Raw genomic sequence first — 26336 nt, 5'->3', positions numbered from 1 at the left:
ATAAAATAAAAATAACTAAATAAAATATGAATGTGCAAATTTTAGTGTTACTCATGACCATAAAATGGGCTAATCTTGCCATATGCACAGGAAAAACAACACGAAAAGACATCTGGAACTGACTGCAAGGTGTTTTCTCAAGTTAGAAGTGGGCTGAAATATCCACGTTTGGTCAGACATGCCTGACAAAGCTGTTGTTTCGCAGTCTGAAATATAAACATGAGTTGCCTGCAGTCTCTTTGATGGGCCCCCGAAGCCCAAAAGAAGAATTTGTGTGCAGTCATGTGACTGCCTTTGATTGGTGAACTGCAGTCAAACGTCACTTGCGGCTACTATGTTGGATTGGCGCAACGGCACCCGATGTCAAAGACGAAGTCTAAAAATAGATCATGTAGATCATTGTAACAAAGTAAAAGTAGCCACCTCTGATATTAATTGGGCATTGCTTGAAGTTTGAAAATCTATGTTAACTGTTCCATGTTCAGGGTTAGTTGCCAAGTTGTTGTAACTTTTTAAGGGGGTCTTCACAGCCCCCTAAAATAGGCCTAGTTACACCACTGATCTATAACATCAAGCTTTACTCATGTTAACCTTTCCGGTACTCATGTTTCACGTTTCTCCAAAACAAATGACATCCTTCCTGTTGTTTTAACTTTTTAGTTTAATAATAAAATTGTATTCTTTTTATGTTGAAGAAAAATAATAATGTATTTACATGTTCTTTATTGCCCTTTAATCTGAAATATTTTACTGAAAAGTAAATATTTCATTCAAATCAATTAACCATTTTGAAATACACAGCAACTAACCACTCAAGAGGTAAATCAACGAAGGCGAAGTACAGTGCGTAAGCCGCTGCTCTGCCTGAGCAATTCACCACCAACAGAGAACACAGTTAACAGTCTTGAATGAGTGTTTTACTGGCTACCTCTTCAGGCTCGTGTAGATTATTCAGTTCGGCACAGTCCGTTGCAGCAGTACCTTTTATGAAGCCTCTTTGTCCTACTCAGGACCTGCTAAAATTATTTATTTACATCTGGTTTGTTGTCACCTCTGGCTGGCTACGTCGCTTTTTATGCTCAGGGCAGGAGCACTGATTTCACATTACTCCTCTTCATGTATTTAATTGTTTATATTAATTTCAATTTACTTCAGTAATAATAATCCACTACACTCACCAGTATATTGTGCTTGTAGTTAGTTCTTCACTCCTCAGTCACCCCTGGTGGTAAGCTACTTGTGTAACCACAGCTGCCCTGGGTCAGTCTGACAGAAGCGTGGCTGCAATTCTGTGCCTCCAACCACCACCAAACGTCCAACCACGTTCATCTGTAGGCAATGCAGGTTAGGTGTCTTACCCAGGGACACAGTAACGACAGGGCGGGGATATGAACCGGCGACCCTTCGGTTTCAGGGTGTACTCTAACCCTCTGCGCTACGCTGTCGATTTCTCATGCTTTTGCTTATAGTAGAAACATTTTCACTTGAAATTGAGAGAGTGAATTTGTTTTGCTATAATAATATTGAAGGTGAATTTTTATCCTATTTTTGGGTGTCACCTAGAGTCAACAGCACCCTTAGCATCTGCCTCTCTCTCTGAATGCCGAAAATCAATCATTCACACTGTTATGGATGGATGGATGGATGATTGCGATTGCTCATAATCCCTCCTTCTATTCAGAGAAGAAGGAAGTGAAGTGTCCAACCCCTGGGTGTGATGGGACAGGTCATGTGACTGGACTGTACCCTCACCATCGCAGTCTATCCGGATGTCCTCACAAGGACAGAATTCCTCCAGAGAGTAAGATCAACTCTGCTGGTATAAAACTTGTTGCTCACTGTAAACTACTGTATGTTCCAGTTAGCATACTGTTGCCTAGAGTGGCTGTTTTCAGAGTAAAGGCTTGCTAATGTGCTTCAAATATGATTTCAGTTGTATTGGTAATCATGTTACCTGTATTAATATACTGCAGCTACAAGTACTACTACTGAAACTATTACTACTAACTTTGCTAAATATGCCACTACTGTCAGTCGTGTGTGCTACTACTCTACAGCCGTTAATAATGTAAGCCTTATGATCTAAACAGACTAAACAGTTTGCATCTGTGTGTCTGTAGTCCTGGCCATGTATGAGAACGTCTTGAAGTGTCCCACTCCTGGCTGCACAGGCCAAGGCCATGTCAACAGTAACCGCAACACACACCGCAGGTTAATAATGGACACGCACTTGCACGCGTGCGCTCACAGGACAGCTGTGGTTGAGCATGGGCTAATATGCGGTGTCATAAAAATTCCAGCACTGGTGTCACAAAAGAGCATTTCAGACCCAAACTACAAACTATGGGGTTTCCCCTTCAATGTGGGCCAGATGCTCATCCAGCACGTCCACAGAGATGCTGTGGCGTTTCCTTTGTTCAGTGTGCGAGAAGAGGAGACCGTTGTGGCAGGAAAACTGACAATGCGCCTGTCACAGTTCCTGGCCGAGAAGAACATCGCCGTGTTAGAGCAACCTCCCCACTCACTGGACCTGGCTCTGTGTGAAATTTGTTTTCTCTCCAAGCTCAAGGGGGTCGTCAAGGAGACCCGTTTTGAAGACATTGACAACATCAATATGGCTGTGACGATGGAGCGCCGGATGATCTCGGAAGAATCCTTCCAAGATTGAATGAAGGCGTGGCAGAGAAGGCTGGGAAAGTGGGTTAGACTCCAGCGGGATTACTTCAAAGGGGATAACTTGTAGTTTGGATTTGAAATATATTATTTTTGACAACAGTCCTGGAACCTTTCTGACACACCTTGTCTATGCTTTCACTCTCATCCTATATGTGATTGTGTTTCGATGCTTATATTTAGGAATGACAAGCATTTTATTGATATATTGGTGCTTTAATCTAACCTTATATTACTAACACATACTAAGTATAGTCAGTGTCATTAATTAATGTGACCCTTCAAAATGGAGGGTGCCACACCATCAAGAAAAAAAATAATGTTCATTTTTGTGTGGTTGTGTTTGAATTGTTTGTGCTGTAACGCATAAACTACTGAATTGATCACAATACAAGTTTTTGGAAAGGTGTGGCGTGGATCAAAGTAAAGAGCCCAATAATAATTAATTACTACTAAAGCATTAATATCCATGTCAACCAGTGGGAAAAAATCCTGGCTTTGCAATATTCTGTATCCAAATATATTGGTATCTTCCTTGGCCCAGGCCGCAATCCTCTTGAGTTTTTCCTGCTAACACTAACTGCTAACATGCTCACATCACTAAAAAGACAATCACGGGGCCAATTTGCAACAACACTAAACAAGTGTAAGAATTTATAATGTTTGATTTGTCGAATGCTTTTGTCATTTGCAGTCTTTGGTTTTAAGATCGTAATTGCATGCAGATGTTGTGTGTTGAGCTCTCTGTGGGCCATCATCACATATCAATAATTAACTCTGCTGTCAATTATATATCAGTCTAGTCTTATTTCTGACATTTGTATTCCTATTATCTAAACATTTGGATGTGTCACTCTCATCAGTCTATCCGGCTGCCCTATTGCTGCAGCAACTAAGATGAACAAGAACCAGGACAAGCAGGTCCATCTTCAGGCTGCCGTCAGCGAACCAACATCCAACTCCGACAGGGTGCTCAGGTGAGACGTCTTTTTATTCAGGTATTAGTCGATAAAATTTGTATAGTCACTCCTTTTTCTCTCTAGGCCCATGTGTTTTGTGAAACAGCTAGAGATCCCTCAGTATGGTAACTATGGGCCCAACGCGGTCACCACCACACCACGAGCAAACCTGGCCAAAGAGTTAGAGAAATACTCAAAGGTGTCTTTTGACTATGCAAGCTTTGATGTCCAGGTGTTTGGAAAACGTATGCTTGTTCCAAAGACAACCACTGCTGAAACATCACCCAAAGCCTTCAAATGTAAGTGACACATCACAGCACACGTCTTAATCTTGGAAATGCAAAATTAGTAATAAGTCATATATATATTAATTCCGGCAGTAGGCAAAATTGGATGGTTCCGGTGTAGCACACCAACGCTGGTAATGGATATCCAACACCACACAGGATAATGTTGGATTGTTGACAACAGGGGTCCTCAATTAAAACTTAAGGAGGTCCATTTTAAGAAAAGATCAAAAGATCATAATGTACAGCATACATTGCAATGTCCAAGCTACCACCTGAGGACCAATTGCAGCCCGTTGTCAGTTTTCTTTTTTACACAATGTTGGTTTTATAAAGAGCTTTTCTAGATTTGCAAAAAAATGCAAATACATTATTTACAACCAAAATAATGACAACATTTCTATCCATAACGGCCCGATGAATAAAGTAATTTATTTACAAGAGCAAATACGGTGTTCCCTCGCCACTTCGCGCTTCACGTTTTGCGGCTTCAGTGCTTCGCGGGTTTTTCCAATATTATCATTAAAAATAAATAAATAAATAACAAATACAGCCATATCGGCAGCCATATTGCGGAAAGACGCGTTGTTTCATGTTGATGCGTGCGAGAGAAGGTTTCCCTTCCCTTGCCAAACAAAGAGATGAGTTGACTCAGAGGCTTTGTACAGGCCTGTACATGCCTGTACTGTACGGGCACTCATACAAGGCGCGTGATTGGTTTCCGGCGCGACATCGATCAGTGAGAGCACGAGTGGATTTTTCCCGTGAGCTGATTGGCTGCGCATCATCGCAGCCTGACCCAGCATCTTCCCTTGTTGTGTCTCGCCAGTCTCGTCCACACTGTTGTGTTCGCAATAACCTTTTTTGTTTACGCACTAATAGTTTTGATTAGTTAAGCAAGCCCTTACAATGCCGCCGAAGCGCTGTGCCCCTGCGAAAGCTTCCTCCGGGGCGCCCAGAGGAAGAAGATGATGATGACCATCAGCGAAAAAGTGAAATTTTTAGATTTGATCAAAGAGGGCAGAAGTTATGCATATGTGGCACGCGATTATGGCGTGAAGAATCTACAGTGCGGTACATCAAGAAAGAGGAAGCAAACATCCGCAAAAAGGCTTCAATAACCTTCAATAAGGAAGCGAAACGTGTGGTAACTCCGCGTAATAACAGAATTGTGAAAATGGAAGCTGCATTGTGGATTGCTGATTGCAGGGAAAAGACAGTGAGTTTGGACACTAATATTATCAGGACAAAGTAAATGTTAATTACTGTATAAAGTTTTATAATTAAAGATTTAAGTAAATACGTTTACTGTTGTAATCTTTGTCTCAAATATGTAAAGTATAAATACTGTTTACATATTCCTAGGGGGTGGGGGGGGGGCAAATCCTACTTCGAGTTTTTTCACCTTTCACGGGGGGTTCTGGTCCCCATTAACCGCGAAAAACGAGGGAACACAGCTCAAATCGGTCTTGTTTGTTCCACTTTCTGCACTGATGACCAGAAAAGCTAACAGAGAGCTGTGCAGGTTAAAATGAAAACTAACGTAAATCCCCCAAAAGCTGTGCAAGCGTTCATCAAAATATTTAGTAGTAAGCTTGGAGCTGTATAAAGAAAAAACAACTGGGTGCTCTTGATTATTTTTGCGTGCACAACCATGGCACATAGTCAAACTAGGCCACGTGGGAGAAAAACATTTGAACTGGGTAACTTGAACTAGTGTACATGTGGCTAAATAGAGTCCTATTTCTTAATGCGAGTAACCACATGTTCTTGAGTGAACATTTGTGATCCCACACAAACACATAACTACCACTTCTTTGAACACCTACCCAATGTGCACATACAGTCCCACCTACATTATGTTGCTGTATTTTTCTTGTTGGATGAATAATAGCAACCTCTCCTACAGTCCCACCTGCATGAATTTCTCAGTTTCACTTACCTTTCACTAATCTTGGCTGAAGTTACTCTGGGAACGCTGAGAATCAGCGCTACTGCGTGTCAAAAATAAAAGCTTCATTATCTAGGCTTCATTAGGTTTTACAAAATGTACTTGATTACAGTGAAGACCTAACGTCAAGATGAAAAGATGTAAAGATGCAAAGCAAGACCATTTGACAATGACATCATCTCAAAGCTTTTACCAAGCATCCAATCAGATTGCTCTTATGCCGTCCCAGTCACACTCACATGGCGTGTCTGCTTTGGGATCGCTGTGATGTGCTGTGATGTTTAATCCACTGTTATAGTCCAGTGTCATAGCCTTATTTTTGTGTGCGTGAATAAATGATTATACGTAGTTCCAAGACATTTGGAATGTTGAAGCTAACCTCCGCTCTACCTCTGCCCCACACAGCTAAATCCTTCCCTAAGGCCTCTTCCCCAAGCGGGACAGGGTCAGGAGGCATTTCGAACAGCACTTTGTCCTCTAATGAGTATGACTGCAGTCAAGACGCCGAGGCAGCCCATATGGCAGCAACGGCCATCCTCAACCTGTCCACTCGCTGTTGGGAACGACCAGAGAACCTTAGCACCAATTCCAGGGAGCCCTCCACTGAGGTACGCTGGATTCCTTTCCACTACAGCCTGCTTGTGACTTGTTGAACTGCAACTGCTATGCCATCGATGTTCTTTGAAAGCCTCTGCCGTTAATTGGAACTTTGTAGGTGCCTGATATTGAAGTAGATGAGAACGGCACCTTGGACCTCAGCATCAAGAAAAGCAAGAGAGCGAGCATGCAGTCTCCGGAGCCTTCGTCGTCCTCGTCGTCATCTTCTCAACACACAATAGGTGTGTTATCTCAGGGCCACACTCAGCCTGAGTGGGAGGGGCCACTCGACTTTACGAAATCAAGTGGAGTAAAGGAGGAGGGCCATGATGAGGTACGACGCACAGCCACTCAAACTCACCGACTCAATGAGCACTTGTGGATGAGCAAGTAAAAGACTACAAAGAAATAATAATGTTGTCCATAAACCGTGCACTGGATAATTTCTTGCTATCAAATTGTCGCCAGGTGGATTATACAGCGACTTCATACACCTCTTCTGATGTTGAGGATGAGGACCAGGAGAACTTGGAGAACCTGGAGGAGAGGAAGTACCCTGGGGAAGTTACCACCAGCAGTTTCAAGGTCAAGTTTCAGCCCAAAGACAGCAAAAAGGAGATCCTTGTGTAAGTCCAATACCCATCGGCTTATTTGCACACCCCTATCCGAAATATCATTGCGCCACTATTTTGGCATTGTCTGGTGAACAATTAAAACCGCATTTCTGCTTTATACTATTTTGATATCACTGGAGCTTTTCCGAGTTTATCACCCATCAAGTTTGCCAAATGATGTTGTTAAACAACTCACTGATGGTGTAGTGTAGGCAGAGGTGGATAATGTAGCCAAAAATTGTACTTGAGTTCGGTTACTTTAAAATAATTTGACTCAACTAAAAGTAAAAAATAATAGCAGTAAAAACAGAAAAAAATACCTTCACGTACTAAGAAACTGGTGAGTAACTACTGATTTGTTATTGTTTTAATCAGAACATAATTGTTAAATAGGGAAACTCTCTCTGAAAAACCAAAACAAATAGATAGCGCAAGCAATAATAGATATATACCATATATAAAATAATAGATTTTAAAAAATAATAATCAAAAAGTATCAAACATAATGCAGCTCAGTAGTGTTTCTTCTTAACAAAAATACTCAAGTAAAAGCGAAAAGTATGTTACAAGTGCAATTTACCCCAAAAGTTACTTCACTAAATGTAACGGAGTAAATATAGCGCGATACTACCCACCTCTGTAGTGGTTCATTTACCTGGTTCTGTGCAGGTAGGGGTTCAGTTTCCACTCAGTGTAAATGAGAGTGTGAATGGTTGTCTGTCTCTGTAAGTGCCCTGCCGTTGACTGACGACCAGTCCGTGGACTAGTGTGCCTTTTTCCCGGCATAGGCTCCAGCTTCTCGTAACCCTCAACAAGAGTACTAAGGAGTATTTATTAAGCCATGCTGCAAAAAGAAGGTAAAATGCTACAACAAACTAGGCAAGTTCACAAGAAAAAAAACATGACATTTTTATAAATAAAGCTGAAATTAAAATGACTACTTTAGTATCCTATTACATGGTTCATTATACCCTTGAGACTATGTGAGTCCCGGATGCACATGTCATGGGAAAAATTAGTCCCAACCCGGAACAATGAGTCCCTACAAGTTGTCATCACGGAATACAGATACAGTAATCGTCCGCTATATCACAGTTCTTGCTTTGCGCTCCCGCTGTATTGCAGATTTTTATTACAGTTGTTACTCTATTTTTTATACTGTTTGCACAATATTTTTGTGTTATCCATTGCTCTTGCTCTCTCTCAATATATGTGTTTAGGCCTGTCATAATAGCAATTTTTTTAGGAGGATATATTTTCCCAGAAACGATCCCGACAAACGATAGTATCGTTGTATCGTTGATTTTTTTTATGCCACTGATATAATAATATTAGAGTCTAATAATTCAAATACATCCTTTTTAAGAACAATTAACTTTTAATTCTAAGACTATTGAATATTGACATTGTAATTTAGAACAGTAAATAAAATACCTCAGATAGAAAACATAAATAAAACAGACACAGGCTGTATTCACAAAAATTGCACTTAAAGAAATATTAAACATTGGCACAGGGGTATAAACGATCATTAATGCTTTAACAGGCAATATCTTCCAATAAAGTTTCCAGTTGGTTAAAAAACAGGCAGGAGAGTACTTGGTGTATCTTCTGGTAGGAAAGGGGAGAAGGAGACCTCGTGGTGGAACCTCAAAGTACAGGAAATCATACAAGGAAAGAGGTTAGCTAAGAAGAAGTGGGACAATGAGAGGACCAAGGAGAGTCGAAAGCAATACATTGAGATGCGACATAGGGCAAAGGTAGAGGTGGCAAAGGCCAAACAAGAGGCATATGATGACATGTATGCCAGGTTGGACACTTAAAGAAGGAGAAAAGGATCTATACAGGTTGGCCAGACAGAGGGATAGAGATGGAAAGGATGTGCAGCAGATTAGGGTGATTAAGGATAGAGATGAAAATGTGTTGACTGGTACCAGTAGTGTGCTGGACAGATGGAAAGAATACTTTGAGGAGTTGATGAATGAGGAAAATGAGAGAGAAGGAAGAGTAGAAGAGGCAAGTGTGGTGGACCAGGGAGTGGCAATGATTAGTAAGGGGGAAGTTAGAAAGGCATTAAAGAGGATGAAAAATGGAAAGGCAGTGGGTACTGATGAAATTCCTGTGGAGGTATGGAAGCATCTAGGAGAGGTGGCTGTGGAGTTTTTGACCAGCTTGTTCAACATAATTCTAGCGGGGGAGAAGATGCCTAAAGAATGGAGAAAAAGTGTGCTGGTGCCCATTTTTAAGAACAAGGGTGATTTGCAGAGCTGTGGGAACTATAGAGGAATAAAGTTGATGAGCCACACAATGAAGTTATGGTAAAGAGCAGTGGAGACTAGACTCAGAACAGAAGTGAGTATTTGCGAGCAACAGTATGGTTTCAAAGAGTACCACAGATGCATTATTTGTCTTGAGGATGTTGATGGAAAAGTATAGAGAAGGTCAGAAGGAGCTACATTGTGTCTTTGTAGATCTAGAGAAAGCCTATGACAGAGTACCCAGAGAGGAACTGTGGTACTGCATGTGGAAGTCTGGAGTGGTAAAGAAGTATGTTAGAATAATACAGGACATGTATGAGGGCAGCAGAACAGTGGTGAGGTGTGCTGTAGGTGTGACAGAGGAATTTAAGGTGAGGTGGGACTGCATCAGGGATCAGCCGTGAGCCCCTTCCTGTTTGCAGTGGTGATGGATAGGCTGACGGATGTGGTTAGACTGAAATGCATATGACATTGTGATCTGCAGTGAAAGCAGGGAGCAGGTGGAGGAACAATTAGAAAGATGGAGGCATGCACTGGAAAGGAGAGGAATGAAGATTAGCCGAAGTAATACAGAATATACGTGCATGAATGAGAGGGGTGGTGGGGGAAGAGTGAGGCTACAGGGAGAAGCGATAGCGAAGACTTTAAATACTTGGGGTCAACAGTCCAGAGCAATCGTGAGTGTGGTCAGGAAGTGAAGAAACGGGTCCAAGCAGGTTGGGAAAAGTGGAGGAAGGTGTCAGTTGTGTTATGTGACAGAAGAGTCTGCTAGGATGAAGGACGAAGTTTATAAGACAGTGGTGAGGCCAGGCATGATGTACGCATTAGAGACAGTGGCACTGAAGAGACAACAGGAAGCAGAGCTGGAGGTGGCGGAAATGAAGATGTTGAGGTTCGCTCAAGGAGTGACCAGGTTGAATAAAATTAGAAATGAGCTCATCAGAGGGACAGCCAAGGTTCGGTGTTTTGGAGACAAAGTTACAGAGTGAATACTGACTGAAAGGTGTCAACTCTGGTCTGGTTGGATCTCAGTGCGGCTTTTGATATGGTGGATCATAATATACTGCTGAACAGGTTGGAAACGTGGGAAGGACTAAATAAAACAGTCCTTAAATTTTTCAGGTGCTACCTGGAGGAAAGGAGTTATTTTGTAACCATTGGAAGTGTTCAATCTCATCGAATTGCAATGACCTAAGGAGTCCCTCAAGGGTCAGTTTCTGGATCCCTCCTGTTCAGCTTGTATATGCTACCCTTGGGTCAAATACTTCAGAACTTTAATTTTGACTATCATAGCTATGCAGATGACACATAGTTATATCTAGCAGTGTCTCCAGATGACTAAAGTTCAATTGAGGTGGTGTGTCACTGTCTAAAACAGATAACTGGATGAGCCAAAGTTTTCTTCAATTAAACCACAACAAAACTGAGAAGTATTTTTGGCAATAAAGAAAAAAGTATTGCTGTTAGTAAATACCTGGAGTCACAAAAAACAAAACAAAACAAAGGCCAAGTCCAAAACGTTGGTGTACTGAAAGATTCCGACCTGACTTTCAACAGTCATATCAAATCAATTACTAAAACTGCCTTCTACCATCTGAAGAACATATTCAGAGTGAAGGCTTGCATGTGCCAAGCAGACCAGGAGAAGCTCATCCATGCTTTTATCTCAAGTAGACTTGACTATTGTAATGGTTTTCTGACTGGACTCCCCAAAAAGAGCATTGGAACAGTTTTACTGTGTCACAGTGGAGTTTTTAAGCTTCCGCTGTGGTTTCTTAGTATTATATTTGAAATTTATTGAGAATCAGAGTCAAACAGAACAACGTTTCTAGAGGGGAGAGAGAAACGAAGACAAAAGACAAAGCACTAATTGTAAACAGGATGAGAAAAGTAAGTCATTACATTATCTACAACAATGAAACATTAAATATGAGTGCTGCATGGGGCTGTAGTGCTTCACCCTGTCAGGGAAGGACAGGACAAGCTAGAACAGGACAAGGACAGGAGAAGAAGCATGCAGGACAAGGCTCGTGAACCTGGCTGTACAACTGAAGTGGTGTGGGATTGACTATGTAAATTATAAAAGTCTATAGGACGAGAGTGTGAGTGGCCTCAGAATAGATTTTAAAGTTCTGCTACTGGTCTATAAAGCACTAAATGGTTTAGGTCCTGAATACATGAAAGAAATGCTAATGGAATATAAACCTAATAGGGCTCTAAGATCGACAGACTCAGGTCAAATAGTGGAGCAAAGAATCCAAAGCAAACATGGTGAAGCAGCATTTAGCTATTATGCTGCACACAAATGGAATAAGTTGCCAACAGAAGTGACGTCAGCCCCAAGTGTGAATGTTTTTAAGTCCAGGTTAAAAACTCTTTTTTTCCTCATGCTTTTTAGAGCATTTCCACTTTTAAATGATATTTCTTCCACTGTACGCTGTTTTAATTGTACTTTTATGTCAAATGTTTATAAGCTGTTTTTTTCCCTTTGTTTTTAAATGCTTTTAATCATGTAAAGCACATTGAGTTACCTTGTGTATGAAATGCGTTCTATAAATACATTTGCTTTGCTCTAGTATTTTTTTAAATGTCTTTGCAGTGTCGCCCACCGTTCTATATAACATGGGCTCATCACACTCACGTATTGAGAAGTCTGAGATCATTTCTATATTATAAGGTGTAACTAACTCATTTGCATACTTTCAAAACTAATGCACCTCAATTGAGGAATGTTCAGAGACAGTTTAACTTGTAATTCTGACGCTTACAAGTTCCTTCCTTCCTTGACTCTAGATGTCCCACTCCAGGCTGTGATGGCAGTGGACATATCACTGGCAACTACGCATCACATCGAAGGTAAGCTCAACCGACACCGGCTGGAGAGTAAGTTCAAGTGTGGCGAGTAAGTTCAAGTGTTTCATTCAAAATGTAACATTAGTACAGTGCTTCTCCGCACTTTTGTAACCAACCCACGCGTTACACAAAAGTGTAAAAGTATTGTCAGTGATCCTGGTCATGTGAAACTAAGACGAAGCTCTTGCTAAAAGTGATTATATTTTCCTTCATCACTTCCTTCGGGTTTCACATGATTGCGATTGTGAAGACAATACACAGACGACTGCTGCCCCAAAAGGGACGAGATAGAAAAGAGACACACGTGTTTCTCTCTGTCTTGTCAGGCTCTCTTGTTTAATTCAGGCTCTGCTTCATTCAATCTTCCATTCCCAAAAGCCTACTCTTGGCCTGTTTCTGATAGATTCTCTCTAATCTTCCAGTCTGTCAGGCTGTCCTCTTGCAGATAAATCACTACGGACACTCATGGCTGCCCACACAGCTGAACTTAAGTATGTGTGCTGTCTTTTGCCTCTCAACTTCATCATGTTCTCTTAACAACACTTAGATAACTTTATGGTTATTTTCCTATTTTCTTACATTCCATCTATTTTGATGAACTATTCAGTTTAATGATCCAAATATATGATTTGGAGGAAATATTGTTGTGGAAATTGCTCATTAAATATTTAAGACAGACGGTCTCTGAACATCCTAGGTGTCCAACTCCTGGTTGTGATGGATCAGGCCATATCACAGGAAACTATGCTTCACATAGAAGGTATGAATTGTTCTTAATATTTGGTTTCTGGATGTTTCATCAGCTAACTCCTTTGTCATCCTCTCTACCAGTCTGTCCGGATGCCCGAGAGCCAAAAAAGGTGGAGTCAAATCAAACCCCACAAAGGACGACAAAGACGACTCTGAGTTGTTGAGGTGAGAGAACAAAGCCAACCCAACCGTGAGTGGTGCTGATTGGCACCAAATACGGAGAGAAAAAGAACTATTTCTATCAGTGCAGCATTGATCTTGTCCAGTGTTTGGTGAATTCACGCATTGTATATTTTCACTTTCTCTCTGTACTTCACTAATCACTGAGAAGTAGAATTGTCAAAAGTGTTATGATGTATGACACGTGTGTTTCATATGGCAACAAAATATTTTTTTTTATAAATTATTGTATAGTTTTTTTTAAGTTTCATTTTGCAAAGGACCAGAGGTGTTCTGCTACCTGTGTGTTTGTCTGAATTGTGTGTATTTTTGTCAAAATGAACTGTTTTCAAAATTCTGTGCACTCAGAAAAAACTAAAGCTCTGCTATTGTTTTCAACTTTCCAGTATGTCACTGCAATTGCTGATTTCACTGAATTACAGTGCATTATTCTGCATTTTGTTTCTTTACAGTAAAATACTGGCAGCAGGGTTGTCAGCATTTTCCTGTTATTCTATTATTATTGTTTTGACATGATCTGTGTTTTTCTTGACTTCGTTTTGATAAGATGAAAAAGAAAGTTGGATCATTCTGTTCCATTGCATCATGTTGGAGGAAAAAACGTGGAGGACCCAGCGCAGGGGGGCGCAGGCAGGCAAGGCAGGGTACAGCTCAAAAAATGATTTATTTTCAAAAACGCACAAGGGCAAACAAGGCACACGGAAACATCTAAACACTAAATTAACTAAGTCCAAAAAAGCCAAAGGTTCAAAGTAACAAAGAAACTAAAGGACACAAAACACTCACCATGACAGGTAACAAACTACACACGTGGCCGACAACAATGTTCAAACAAGGACTGAAAGAAGCCAGAGGATTAAATACACGCAAACTGACGAGACAACAAGGAACACTCGGACAAGACACGAGTAGCTGGAGGGAGCTGTTGGTTGATGCAAGGTAGACGAGAACAGGGGGGGACAAAAACCAAACGAGCAAACAAGACATGATCATGTGACAGCAAAACTTGACAAAACATGAGACAATCTAAATCTAATCAAAACGAAGTCAACAGAAACACAGATCATGACAAAACAAAAGCGAACTATAAAATAGTCAAATGCTGGCAACCCTGCTGCCAGTATTTTACTGTAAAGAAAGAAAAAAACAGTAATATACTGTGATGCAATTAAATCAGCAATTACAGTAACATACTGTAAAGTTGAAAACAGTAGCGGCGCTGTAAAAAACAGTAACAAGCTGGCAATGGTAAATCAGAGCTGGCAGTATTTTACAAGACAACTTGTTAAAGACTCCCAGTGTGCATGTATCAATAAAATAAATACGGTAGCGTATAGTATTTCCGCGGCGTCTCCGCTGTTGAGTTGCAAATCCATCTCAGAAAGCAATACTATTTATGGTATATTACCGTATTAATGAAAAACTATAAGCTACCAACAAATGTATCCCAAAATAGATCGTTTGTTGTTATTTTTACAGTAATTTGTTACAGTGCTTTCAAACTCCATACAGGAAGGCCTGAGACAAAATTTGAACCCATGACCTCTTGACTGTGAGGGAGACGTGCTGGCCGCTATCACATCGTGCTGCTTAGGGTCATGTGACATGATTTAAAAATGATAAATTATGTGTTAGGGAAGCATGGTGGACGTGGACTAGCGTTGTTTTTTTTTTTTTTTTAATCACATTAATGAACTCCTCTGGTATTGTGTCAAGGTGTCCTGTCCCTGGCTGTGACAGTCTTGGGCATATTAGTGGGAAGTATGCCACCCACCGCAGTGCTTACGGCTGTCCGCTGGCAGCGCGTCGACAGAAGGAGGGTCTTCTTAATGGCGCTCCGTTCTCCTGGAAGACGTTCAAGAGCGAGGGCCCGACCTGTCCAACGCCTGGCTGCGACGGGTCTGGTCATGCGAATGGGAGTTTTCTGACACACCGCAGGTATCTCTCGGTTTTCCCCAATAGATACTGTATACTGTACTGTATACACGTTATGCAAGATTTTTTTAATGAACTATGTTTGCCATAAATACTGTCTGTACTAATTTTTATTTTATGACATGCTTTTTCCTAGTCTGTCAGGTTGTCCCAGAGCACTGGCCAGTAAGAAGAAAGCCAAGTTCCCTGGAGACGAGTACATCACTGCCAAATTCCGAGCTAGTGATGGTAAGACAGCCCATTTATCTTTATCTATACTTAAAATAACCAGAAGAATGTCAGGAGTTCATGTATATTTCTATTACCACAAACTTCATGCCCGCAAACAAATGTAATACTGTACTGAAGTGTGTTGTTTCTTTGACTAAGTTCTGGATAATGATGAAGATATCAAGCAGCTCAATGAGGAGATCAACGATCTGAATGAGTCAAATTCAGAGATGGAGGCTGACATGGTGAACCTCCACACTCAGGTGAGAGATTTTTGTTCTTGTTGAAAAATATGAGAAAAATTTGCACCAAATTGATACAAATATGCATCTATTGATAGTCTTTCATAGTGTAGTAGTTCACATAGATAACTTATGTGCAGTTGTATTCCCTCTCAATCCTCACATTTTACCGCTGGTTGACAGTCCTGAGTGCAGTCTTGTGCCCTTATTCAACTTGCATAGACTCCTGCTCCCCATTAACCTGACTAGCATAGCAGTTCAGGGTGTACCCCGCCTCTCCCCCAGAGTCAGCTGGGATAGGCTCCAGCACGCCCACGACCCTAGTTAGGATAAGTGGTACAGATAATGGACGGATGGATGGATGCAACAACCTCGAAGGTGGTCGGGAGGCTTTCTCTGCTGAGTGGACTGCAACTCAGCAATATGTTTTTGTCATTGAAAGGGAGTTTGAAAGCCTCCCGCAGAGACATATCGGTATATACTTTTTGTACTGACCCAAAGTTTGGTATAGTGGGACACTGCAATTAATCTGCCTTCCTCCATATCTCCCTTGCCGTTTACAGTACAACTGCGCCAAACTCGCACTCAGAAATCACTCCGCCAGCCTCTCTCTCATTAGAGGAGCTTTTTGACCCCACCATGTCAAAGCTCCCAAATAGAACATTTTTCTGTCCGCTGACGCCACGCTCAGCATCACGTCAAAACACGCTGACGCCCCTCCAGCACACACACAATGAATGAGAACGTCAAGGGCGTCAGACACTTTGCCAAGTGCAGTGTGAAAAGGGCTTTAGAGGTGGAAGCAACGTGAAAACCAGACAGCTGTCTATGGGTAAAAAACAAGCCATTGGGAAGGTGAGAGAATTAGAGGCATAATAGAACATTTGGATTGGCTGGAAGAAGACACAAAACTTTTGTGTAGTCACAGACGTTGAATGAGTAGACCAAAGAAAACAGCTGCAGTTAACGAAATTGAAAGAAGGACCAAAAACCACTGTAAGTGACGTCAGAGACAACCTACAGACGGCAGAAGTGTTTGTATCACAATCGACTGTTTGCAGAAGACTTCATGAAAAAAAGTATAGACGCTATAGTGCCGTGAAAGAGTATTAGCCCCCTTCTCAAATTCTTGCTATAGCGTATCCCAGCTATCATCGGGCAGGAGGCGGGGTAACCCCGGTCCTCTCTGACAAAATCAAGTTGCACAAAAAATCTAAAACAGCTGCACCAAAAGGACAGGATCCAAACAAATTTAAGAACAGTCAAGAAATAAAGTAGTTGACATCTATCAGTCTGGAAAGGGTTACAAAAGCCATTTCTAAAGCTTTAGGATTACAGTGAACCCAGGGGAGAGCCATTATCCTCACATGGAGAAAACATGGAAGAGTGGTGAACCTTCCCAGGAGTGGCCAGCCTACAAAGATTACCCCGAGAGAAGACCAATGGCTCGTCCAGGATGGCACAAAGGAACTCAGGACAACTTCTAAGGAACTGCAAGCCTCCCTTGCCTCAGTTATGGTCAGTGTTCATGACACAACAACAAGGAAGAGACTGGGCAAAAATGGCATCCATGACAGAGTTCCAAGGTGAAAACAACTACAGACCAAAAAGAACATAAAGGCTTGTCTTACTTTTGCAAAAAAAAAAAAAATAATAATCTAAATGATTTGAAATGAAATGCAGTTGACATGACCTTGTAAAGGACGTTCATGCTCAAAAACTCAATTTTTGCTGAATTAAAACAATTCTGCAAGGAAGAGTGGGCCAAAATATCTCCACAGCGATGTGAAAGACTCATTGCCATTTATAGAAAACGCTTGATTTAAGTTGTTGCAGCTGAGGATGGCCCAACCAGTTATTAGGTGTAGGGGGCCATTACTTTTTCACATAGGGACAGGTAACTTTGAATAGTTTTTTTTTTCTTTTAATAAATGAAATCACCATTTAAAAAGAGCATTTTAAGTCATTTGGGTTATATTTGTGTCTGATATTTACATTTGTGTGATGATGTTAAACATTAAAGTGGGGAAACTATGCAAAAATATAAGAATCTGAGAAATATACATTTTCATGGCACTGTACATCAGATGATGTAAGCCACTCTTTAGCAAGAAGAATAGAAAATTTAGGCTGAAATTTAGAAGGATTTTCAAAAATTCTGGAAGGTTTTATGGACTAATGAGACAAAGATGAACCTATACCAAAGTGGTACAAATGATAAACTTTAGAGAAAGTAGGATTTGATCATGATTCCAAGCTCATATGTAAGACATTTTGCCTGGTTTCTCCTGGGTCAGGCTCACTTAACTTCATCGATGGTCACATGATGGCAGGAGCAAAATTAACTCGGACTTCTACAGAAACATTTTGGCAGCTAGTTTAAAGAAATGTGCTACCAAACTGATCCTTCATTACATGGCAAGATAATGACCCAAAACAACAGGAGAAGCGGACGGTTTTTGAATGACCAAGTCAACTTCCAGACTTAAACCCGATAAAGAGCATGTATTTTACCTGCTAATGAGGAGACTGAAGGGAGTAACCCAGATAAAGCAACAAAAGAGGCTTCAATGAAAGAAAACATCTCGAAAAGAATGCAAAAGAAGAAAAGGTGAAGCCAGTGGCTTGACGCAGTTATCGCAAGCAAAGGATTTGCAACCAAATATGAAGCCTTATTCACTTAAGTCATACCCATGGTGCCTGCTATGCGACACATCATCAGTTATGCACTATGGTCTCATTGAGTGTTTCGCCTTTTCTCACAAGAAACAAAAACATGCATGAATTGGAGACTCTAAATTGCCCGCAGGTGTGAATGTGAGTGCGAATGGTTGTTTGTTTTTATGTGCCCCACGATTGGCTGGAGACCAGTTCAGGGTGTACCCGCCTCTCGACCGAAGATCGCTGTGATAGGCTCCAGCATACCCGCTACCCTAGTGAGGATAAGCGGTATGGAAAATGAATGAATAGTGTTAGGAATGTGCGAATGACTCAACAGTATAACTGGGCATGAAGAGAAATCATTTTAACTTAATGTCCAGCTGGACTATTGCTCAATACTAGTTTATTTAAATACAGCTAGACTTCATTAAAAAAAAAACAAAAAAAAAACGGTATACTTTTGTGCTCTACTGAGCATTGATTTTTCTAGAGAGGGAAAAAGAGAAATGGGTGCTGGTTTACAACATTACATGTATGTTGTCCTGTATTTTTTTAATATCACAATATATATCCCAGGGTTAAAGAAAATCACAATGTAAGTTTTTTCCAATATCGTGCAGCCCTACTATGTTCCATAGCTCGCTCCATGTGATCTTCCTCTGCACACCATTTTACTTAATCCAGCGGCCTTGCTTGTTATGGCACACTTGGCTGCTTCACCCCGGTGTGCACCTTCCCCTCCAACCGGTGCCAGCATTCAGATGGAGTAGCCTTTTGCCACGTGGGTGTCGTTGCTCCCAATCCAAGGCCCCCTCAGCCATGTTAGACATGCCCCACTCGGTCCCGGTCTCTCAAGGCAGTCTTTGTCTCAGGAATGGCTGCAGCTGGCCTCCATTGCCTCCCTGTTGCTAGAGGTGGAGCAGCGCCACAGATGTCTCGACCTTACATATGGTGAAGACTGGATTACTTACTGACTTACTTGCCTATTGTGTCTGTTCTAGATCTCGTCCATGGAGAAGAACCTGAAGAGCATGGAGGACGAAAACCAGCAAATTGAAGAGAAGAATGAGGCCTTGTTTCTGGAGTTGTCAGGGCTGAGTCAGGCTCTGATGCATAGCCTGGCCAACATCCGTCTGCCAACCATGGTGAGTGTCACAACGATGAACTGAACAGTCACCGTTTCAAGTAACACGTAACATTCTTAACTGTCAAAACAAGTGTAAAAACAAGTCCTGTCCATCCATTTTTCAGCACTTGTTTTCCTTAGGGCTGTGTGTGAACTGCAGCCAATCCAATCTGAATTTGGGCGAGAGGTGGGGTAGAACCTGAACCAGTCGCCAGTTAATCGCAAGGCACATGTAGACAAAGCATTCACACTCACCTTGTACAACTTCGTGTCTTGAATGAATCTAACATGCATGTTTTTGGAATGTAAGACAAAGCCCAGGCAATGACTTTTTCCACGAGTATCGTTGTCTGCCTTGGCTAAAATCACGTGGTTCTCCTGCCTTCCAGTAACTTGGTGGTGCCCATTCAGATATTCAATCTTCCTTACAAAAGTCCAACCGAATCTGTCGAGGGCATCTGGCAGGCACAGCCACCTTCAGGTCATCCATAGATTGGTTTGTCTGTAGGTTCCCTGCGACTGGCTAGCGACTCCTTCTGTGTGTACCCCGCCTATAACCCCAGTCATCTGGGATAGGCTCCAGCTCACTCACGACCCTAATGAGCACAAGTGGTGTACAAAATGGACGGATGAAATTTAAGGATTTGAAAAAAAACCGAATTTTTCCACTGTCTGCGTTCAGCAGGAGCAGTTATCGGAGCAAAACCTTGACAGCTACGTGGAGACCCTCACTCACATGTTCACCAATAAGGACTGCTACCAGAACCCTGAGAACCGGGCTCTGCTTGAATCTATTAACCAGGCGGTCAAGGGAATAGAGGTGTGAGAGATCCAAGGAAGATCCAGACGTCCCCCAGAGATAGTGTTAGTAAAGGAACCTTCTCATTTGAAACATTGCCATCTGTTCTTTGTATATTTCTTTGTTGTGTATAGTTTTCCTGTTTGCATGTTGCTTTAGGACAATGAGAGTGGGAACACACGAGAGGATGATGGCACACTGCAGTCAAACTGCTACGGTGATGACAGTGAGGTGTGTAGCAGAACATATCCTGTCCACTCTATAATGTTAGTAGTATTCTGTAAAATCATAGTGACGTTCCACCTGCTGGACTAGTCTTTTCTATATTCATTGGTACTATGGCTGTGTAACTATTTGTCATTTGCAAATGTTGGGTTCATTATGGAATATTTATTCATGCTGCGCGTATTATCATGTTTGTCTACTATTTACTAAAGTCCCTGTAAAGTGAAAATAAGTGTCTTATAAATTTGACACACCACAGTGTCAACTAGCCTGCCAAATTTGAATGAATACAAAAATTTAGCATATTAAATTAGACTTCAAAATCATGAAAAATAGAGACCTTTTCTCAGATGTTATGGGCGTGTCCACTGAATGCGCTGTAACAACACCTGCTCAACTCCTAATCAAATACTTTCGTATGTCTAGCATCTTTCTTATGCCGTCGCATCCCCTACATGTTTGAGCCACGAAATATATTAAATCCTGTGGTGGCTGGAATATATCTCATTGAGTCGTCGCAGGTCGTTTCCACGCCGCAACGAGAGGAACTAGCCACCAGCTAGCTCGTGTGCTAACAGGCTTCCGGGTGCAGGCTTTATCCAATAAGTTACGGCCTCGCTTGGTGTTGTGTCGGTGTGGAGGTCCACATAACAGACACTTAAGGGAAAGTTAACAGTTTAGCTATCTAGCTAACTGCACGCTGTAGTGGTAGAAATGGGCCAAGTAACTCGCAATTGCACCGGATAGCATAGGCCCTCAGTTGTTATATAGTGGGGGTGGGGGAGCGACTCATGCTGGATGCCCAAGTGTGTCACTGGGCTCCGTTTTAGCCACACCCAAAAAAACAACAACAAAAAATCAGGAAAACAAATGTTGAAAAACAGTTTACTTAACGCTTTATCTCCACAATTGAGTACTATACAGTTCTCAGTCTTTGCACGTTTTCAACAGTTATTTTCAAACAAATGTCTGAATTAGTAACAAATTTCCTAAATTCACATTACAGGGTCTTTAACTATTTATTCACTATTTATTTTTGTGTTACTTGAGATTTGAAACCAGAAGACTAAACATGAGAAGGAAAACACTTTCCTCTGCACTGATGAACAAAGGAAATATTTTAAGATATCAACTATGAATTATTTTCTAAAGTTATTTATTTAAAATACTGCAATCTTTTTACAGTAAATGCAAACATTTTGTATATGAAAGTTTTGAAATAATTTACTAATGACTTATTTATCGATTTATTTATTGGTGCTTGTTTTTATGATTTTGACAACTAATACGTGTTGGAGTACTTTGCAATTCACTGAGAATACTGAAGTGCACAGATATGTTGATGAACAAAGTGATGTGTGAAACAAAGTGATCGTGAATATTTAGTTTTGTGTGATGATGACTGTGTGGATTCTCTTTGCTAGTTCTTCAAATAAACATTGACCAACATTTTGCACGGTGTCTCTCAAACTGGACATCTTTTGCTGGTGACATGGAAAATTAACCTTTCAATTGCTTGCATACAAATGGTTGGGTCTCTGCCCATCCATCATGTGTGACATTCAGTGGTGGAGGATCAGGGCCAGTAAGGACCTCTGTGCCCCTCGCTGAGTTTCGCCGCCCATTGCATGTCCGACTATGCCGGGCAAACATTTAGAGCCACTTTCAAGCAGACTAGACTAGACTACACTGAAACACATCACGTCGAAACAACCACAACGCCCTTGGGTGTGACACCCCTGATGCCATGTCAAAGCCAAAAGGTAAGCAGAGTAGGGCTGTCACAATTAATCAATAAATTGACAAAAAGGGGCGATCATCTGATTAATCGACAACTATGACCATCGATTAATCGTTTATAGAGACCTTGTTTAACTACAAATTGTCCAAATCCTTGGAATTTTTGCCTCTCAACAGTAAAGATTCTCTGATTTCTGGAGTACTCAATGAAAACAGACTGATTACACTCGTCAAAACAAATGTATTGTCTGTGGCTGATTTAGGACAATTTTGATGTGCAAATATTACATTGGTTCTGGCCAATCAGGTCAAACGTTTGTTTGTTTTGTTTTTTTAAATCTTTTTTGTTTGTTTGCAGTTATTTTCACTATAGTGGTTCAAATAAAAAGACCTTCAGGCCCCGAAGTTTGAACGATGACGACGAAACATTCAATTTACTGGTACATCATTTTATCAATGTCTACTATTTAATTTACGGCAATTGAAGTTTGTAACATTTGATGATCAAACTTAATATAAATAAAAACCTGACCTGGAAATTCATGGACTCAGCACTGCAAGATTGTCCTAAATCAGTTTAAAACCCCCCAAAAAATAAAATTATTACCCAGTGTTATCTTTGTGTTGAACCAAAATACAACCCCAATTCCAATGAAGTTGGGATGTTGTGTTAAACATAAAAACAGAATACAATGATTTGCAAATCATGTTCAACCTATATTTAATTGAATACACTACAAAGACAAGATATTTAATGTTCAAACTGATAAACTTTATTGTTTTTAGTAAATAATCATTAACTTAGAATTTTATGGCTGCAACACGTTCCAAAAAAGTTGGGACAGGGTCATGTTTACCACTGTGTTACATCACCTTTTCTTTTAATAACATTCAATAAACGTTTGGGAACTGAGGACACTAATTGTTGAAGCTTTGTATGTGGAATTCTTTCCCATTCCTGCTTGATGTACACCTTCAGCTGTTCAACAGTCCAGTGTCTCCGTTGTCGTATTTTACGCTTCATAATGAGCCACACATTTTCAATGGGAGACAGGGCTGGTATGCAGGCAGGCCAATCTAGTACCCGCACTCTTTTACTATGAAGCCACACTGTTGTAACACGTACAGAATGTGGTTTAGCATTGTCTTGCTGAAATAAGCAGGGGTGTCCATGAAAAAGACGTTGCTTGGATGGCAGCATATGTTTCTCCAAAACCTGTATGTACCTTTCAGCATTAATGGTGCCTTCACAGATGTGTAAGTTACCCATGCCATTGGCACTAACACAGCCCCATACCATCACAGATGCTGGCTTTTGAACTTTTGAGTTCATAACAGTCCGGATTTTTTTTTTCCTCTTTGGCCCGGAGGACACGACGTCCACAATTTCCAAAAACAATGTGAAATGTGGACTCGTCAGACCACAGGACACTTTTCCACTTTGCATCAGTCCATCTTAGATGAGCTCGGGCCCAGAGAAGCCGGCAGTGTTTCTGGGTGTTGTTGATAAATGCCTTTTGTTTTGCATTGTAGAGTTTCAAGTTGCATTTACGGACATTGGTTTTCTGAAGTGTTCCTGAGCCCATTTGGTGATATCCTTTACACATTGTTGTCGGTTTTTGATGCAGTGCCGTCTGAGGGATCGAAGGTCACGGAATTCAATGCTGGTTTTCGGCCTTGCCGCTTACATGCAGTGATTTCTCCAGATTCTCTGAACCTTTTGATGATATTATGGACCGTAGGAACATTGTCCTTAAACTGTTCGACTATTTTCTCACGCACTTGTTCACAAAGAGGTGAACCTCGCCCCAGCTCCTTTTATACCCAATCATGGCACCCACCTGTTCCCAATTAGCCTGTTCACCTGTGGGACATTCCAAACAGGTGTTTGATGAGCATTCCTCAACTTTCTCAGTCTTTTTTGCCACCTGTCCCAGCATTTTTGGAACGTGTTGCAGCCATAAAATTCTAAGTTAATGATTATTTGCTAAAAACAAAGTATCAGTTTGAACATTAAATATCTTGTCTTTGTAGTGTCCATCCATTTTCTGATGGACTGTCTGTCTTTATGTGTAACACAACGTCCCAACTTCATTGGAATTGGGTTGTAAGAATAATATAAAATACGAAAAACTTCAAACATCTGCTTTTACTTTGGAAACAATGAACATTTTTGCCTACTTTCTGACGGATGATACTGACCAAACCAGTAACTGAATCATTTATGGGGAGTTTACTGTATTACAAAAATGTTTATTTGCAGATGTAGTATGATTAACGTGTAACTGACATGTAGTTGAACCTGAAACAGCCTCAAAAGTGTACTGTGTGTCAAACTAGTAGCCCTTCGCATTAATGAATACGCAAGGAGCTCTCAAAAGGTTGGTGAGTGCAACATCACTCCCACTGGAGTCATATTGCTTAATTGTTTATTCAGTTTTGTTTAATCATTAAACAGTTATTTGGTTTATAACCAGTTAATGAACAATCGGAAGAAAATTATTTTGCAATAAACTTAAATGCGATTAATCAATGGAATAATCGATTCTAAAAATATTTGATAGCGACAGCCCTAAAGCAGAGCTGCACTGACTTTTGCTGGATGCAGGTTTGCTTTAGGTTCTGATAACCTGTACACACTTAATTTCTTGGTGAAATGGTCAAGTGTAGAGCAGCATTTCCCAACACTGTCCCCACACAGAATTTTTTCCCTTTTATGAGGAGTTCTTCAAATAGTTGGTTGAGGTAATCGCTAGACGTGGACTACAGTGGGAAGTAGGCTTTTAGCAGTTGGCACCTTTGTAATGCAAATTACCGCCACCTACAGGACTGGGGTGGAACAGTGGCCAGTGAGTCAGCTAGTTATCATTGTTCAGCCTCATGGTCAGTGGCCTCACTTGTCAAAGAGTGTGTACGTACAAAAGTTGAATGCACACATGCCCACCTGTCAGCAATTTGCTTTCATAAGATAGAATATCTACAATCGCTTTTATTCCCACCCAAGTCCACTATCTTTAGCAACCCATCTCTTCCCTAACTATTATTCTATATTTTTATGGTTTAAGAAATGTAATTAAGTACAATGTAGTCTACACAGCATCAAACGCCAACACAGGCTTGCCATTCAAGGCGTGCATAACTCCAATCGCTCAATGTGTGAGGTCGTGTCGGCAACTAATTTTTATGCAGTGGTCAGGTCCAATTAGGCTCGACCGCATTGTGTGCGGCAGGCTTATCGTGCAAATCGAGACAGCGACGTGGCTGAGAGACAGAACCCAAAAAGTACTGTTCAATCTTTTATTTCAATTAAAATAGAACGTGAACAAATAAAATGTGGTTTAATGTGTGCTTAGTTTATTCCAGTTGCCAATAGCAAATTTGGAATCAAGATGCATATTACGCACACCTGTTGAGAATTATTGTCATATGCATACCTGTAGGGAATTTTCATTGGCAAGTCACACAAAGTAGGCTTGTTGATCCCGCAACAAAATCAAACAAACAAAATTAGCTCATGAGTACAAATGAGTCTCGCTAATGTATTTTCAAGGGTGAATTCATGGCAACGGAACAAATAATTCAGAAAAACAAAATTCTCGGAGACAGAAGTTAGACATGCTTTTCGGCGAGAAAGGTGGCTTTGGAAGCGCCCCAACAAATAAAAATAAACTGCGAGTGGCAGGACGTCACGGCTGCTGCAGTGTACACAATGAGTTTAACAGGGAGGACTGTAGGGGGGAAAAAATTATCCCACTTAAATAATGCCAATAAAAAATAATTGTGCGCCATCACCAGGCGCCAATTTAGCATCAAATACATCTCAAGCGATCAGTCAGTCGACTTAATTTATCCCCAATGAGGCAATTTCAAGCATGAGTCGTAGCATTAAAAAAAAGACGACGACAACAACAGTCATACACAAAGTGCAAAAATGTAATCCATAATTAACGTTTGATATTGAAAGTGGACGTGAGAGAGGCATGGCTTATATTCGCCACCTTATGAGTCGCTACATTTCCCCGTCTCCAAACTGTGCGTAGGCCTACGGGAGGGTTAGTTTCCGTACGCGTCTACCTTTCCCCATCGTATTTTTGATAAGTTACAGAACTTTGCGCAGTACTGAGAGTCGTAGTTTGTATTATTATTATTTTTTATTATTCAAGTTAGTGACTGCTTCATTGGGCGTACTGTTTTTGTGTCAGCCTTAATCTGCACTATTTTATATCACTACAATTAAAGCTGAGGAATAGAAAAATTGAAATGACAGACAAAATAC

General features: G+C 40.9%; 1 protein-coding gene and 1 long non-coding RNA gene across 10 annotated transcripts in view; one reads left to right on the top strand and one right to left on the bottom strand.

The window, feature by feature from the left end:
* Window positions 1-5987, bottom strand: part of LOC133486504 (uncharacterized) — a 35121-nt gene extending 29134 nt beyond the window's left edge. The window contains exons 1-2 of the long non-coding RNA XR_009791049.1: window positions 5862-5987; window positions 1179-1329 (exon numbers count right to left, since the gene is read on the bottom strand). This is a non-coding gene — a long non-coding RNA (uncharacterized LOC133486504). The remainder of the gene's footprint in view (window positions 1-1178; window positions 1330-5861) is intronic.
* myt1a (myelin transcription factor 1a) overlaps window positions 1-21774 on the top strand; it is a 35744-nt gene extending 13970 nt beyond the window's left edge. For 5 of the 9 annotated variants that reach the window (XM_061791672.1, XM_061791662.1, XM_061791708.1 and 2 more), the window contains 16 exons: window positions 1682-1819; window positions 2121-2211; window positions 3537-3650; window positions 3717-3931; window positions 6276-6478; window positions 6586-6801; window positions 6936-7093; window positions 12133-12195; window positions 12615-12683; window positions 12890-12952; window positions 13024-13107; window positions 14839-15060; window positions 15194-15285; window positions 15427-15530; window positions 19172-19315; window positions 19979-21774. In XM_061791672.1, the coding sequence (XP_061647656.1) occupies window positions 1682-1819; window positions 2121-2211; window positions 3537-3650; window positions 3717-3931; window positions 6276-6478; window positions 6586-6801; window positions 6936-7093; window positions 12133-12195; window positions 12615-12683; window positions 12890-12952; window positions 13024-13107; window positions 14839-15060; window positions 15194-15285; window positions 15427-15530; window positions 19172-19315; window positions 19979-20122 (2120 nt within the window). In that variant the 3' untranslated portion in view covers window positions 20123-21774. The remainder of the gene's footprint in view (window positions 1-1681; window positions 1820-2120; window positions 2212-3536; window positions 3651-3716; window positions 3932-6275; window positions 6479-6585; window positions 6802-6935; window positions 7094-12132; window positions 12196-12614; window positions 12684-12889; window positions 12953-13023; window positions 13108-14838; window positions 15061-15193; window positions 15286-15426; window positions 15531-19171; window positions 19316-19978) is intronic. The other 4 variants (XM_061791681.1, XM_061791692.1, XM_061791737.1 and 1 more) reach the window with 4 other exon arrangements.
* The last annotated feature ends 4562 nt before the right edge of the window (window positions 21775-26336 follow it).

The sequence above is a fragment of the Phyllopteryx taeniolatus genome, chromosome 1, assembly GCF_024500385.1.
Source record: "Phyllopteryx taeniolatus isolate TA_2022b chromosome 1, UOR_Ptae_1.2, whole genome shotgun sequence".
NCBI lineage: Eukaryota > Metazoa > Chordata > Actinopteri > Syngnathiformes > Syngnathidae > Phyllopteryx > Phyllopteryx taeniolatus.
This window is presented reverse-complemented; position numbering and strand designations above follow the sequence as displayed.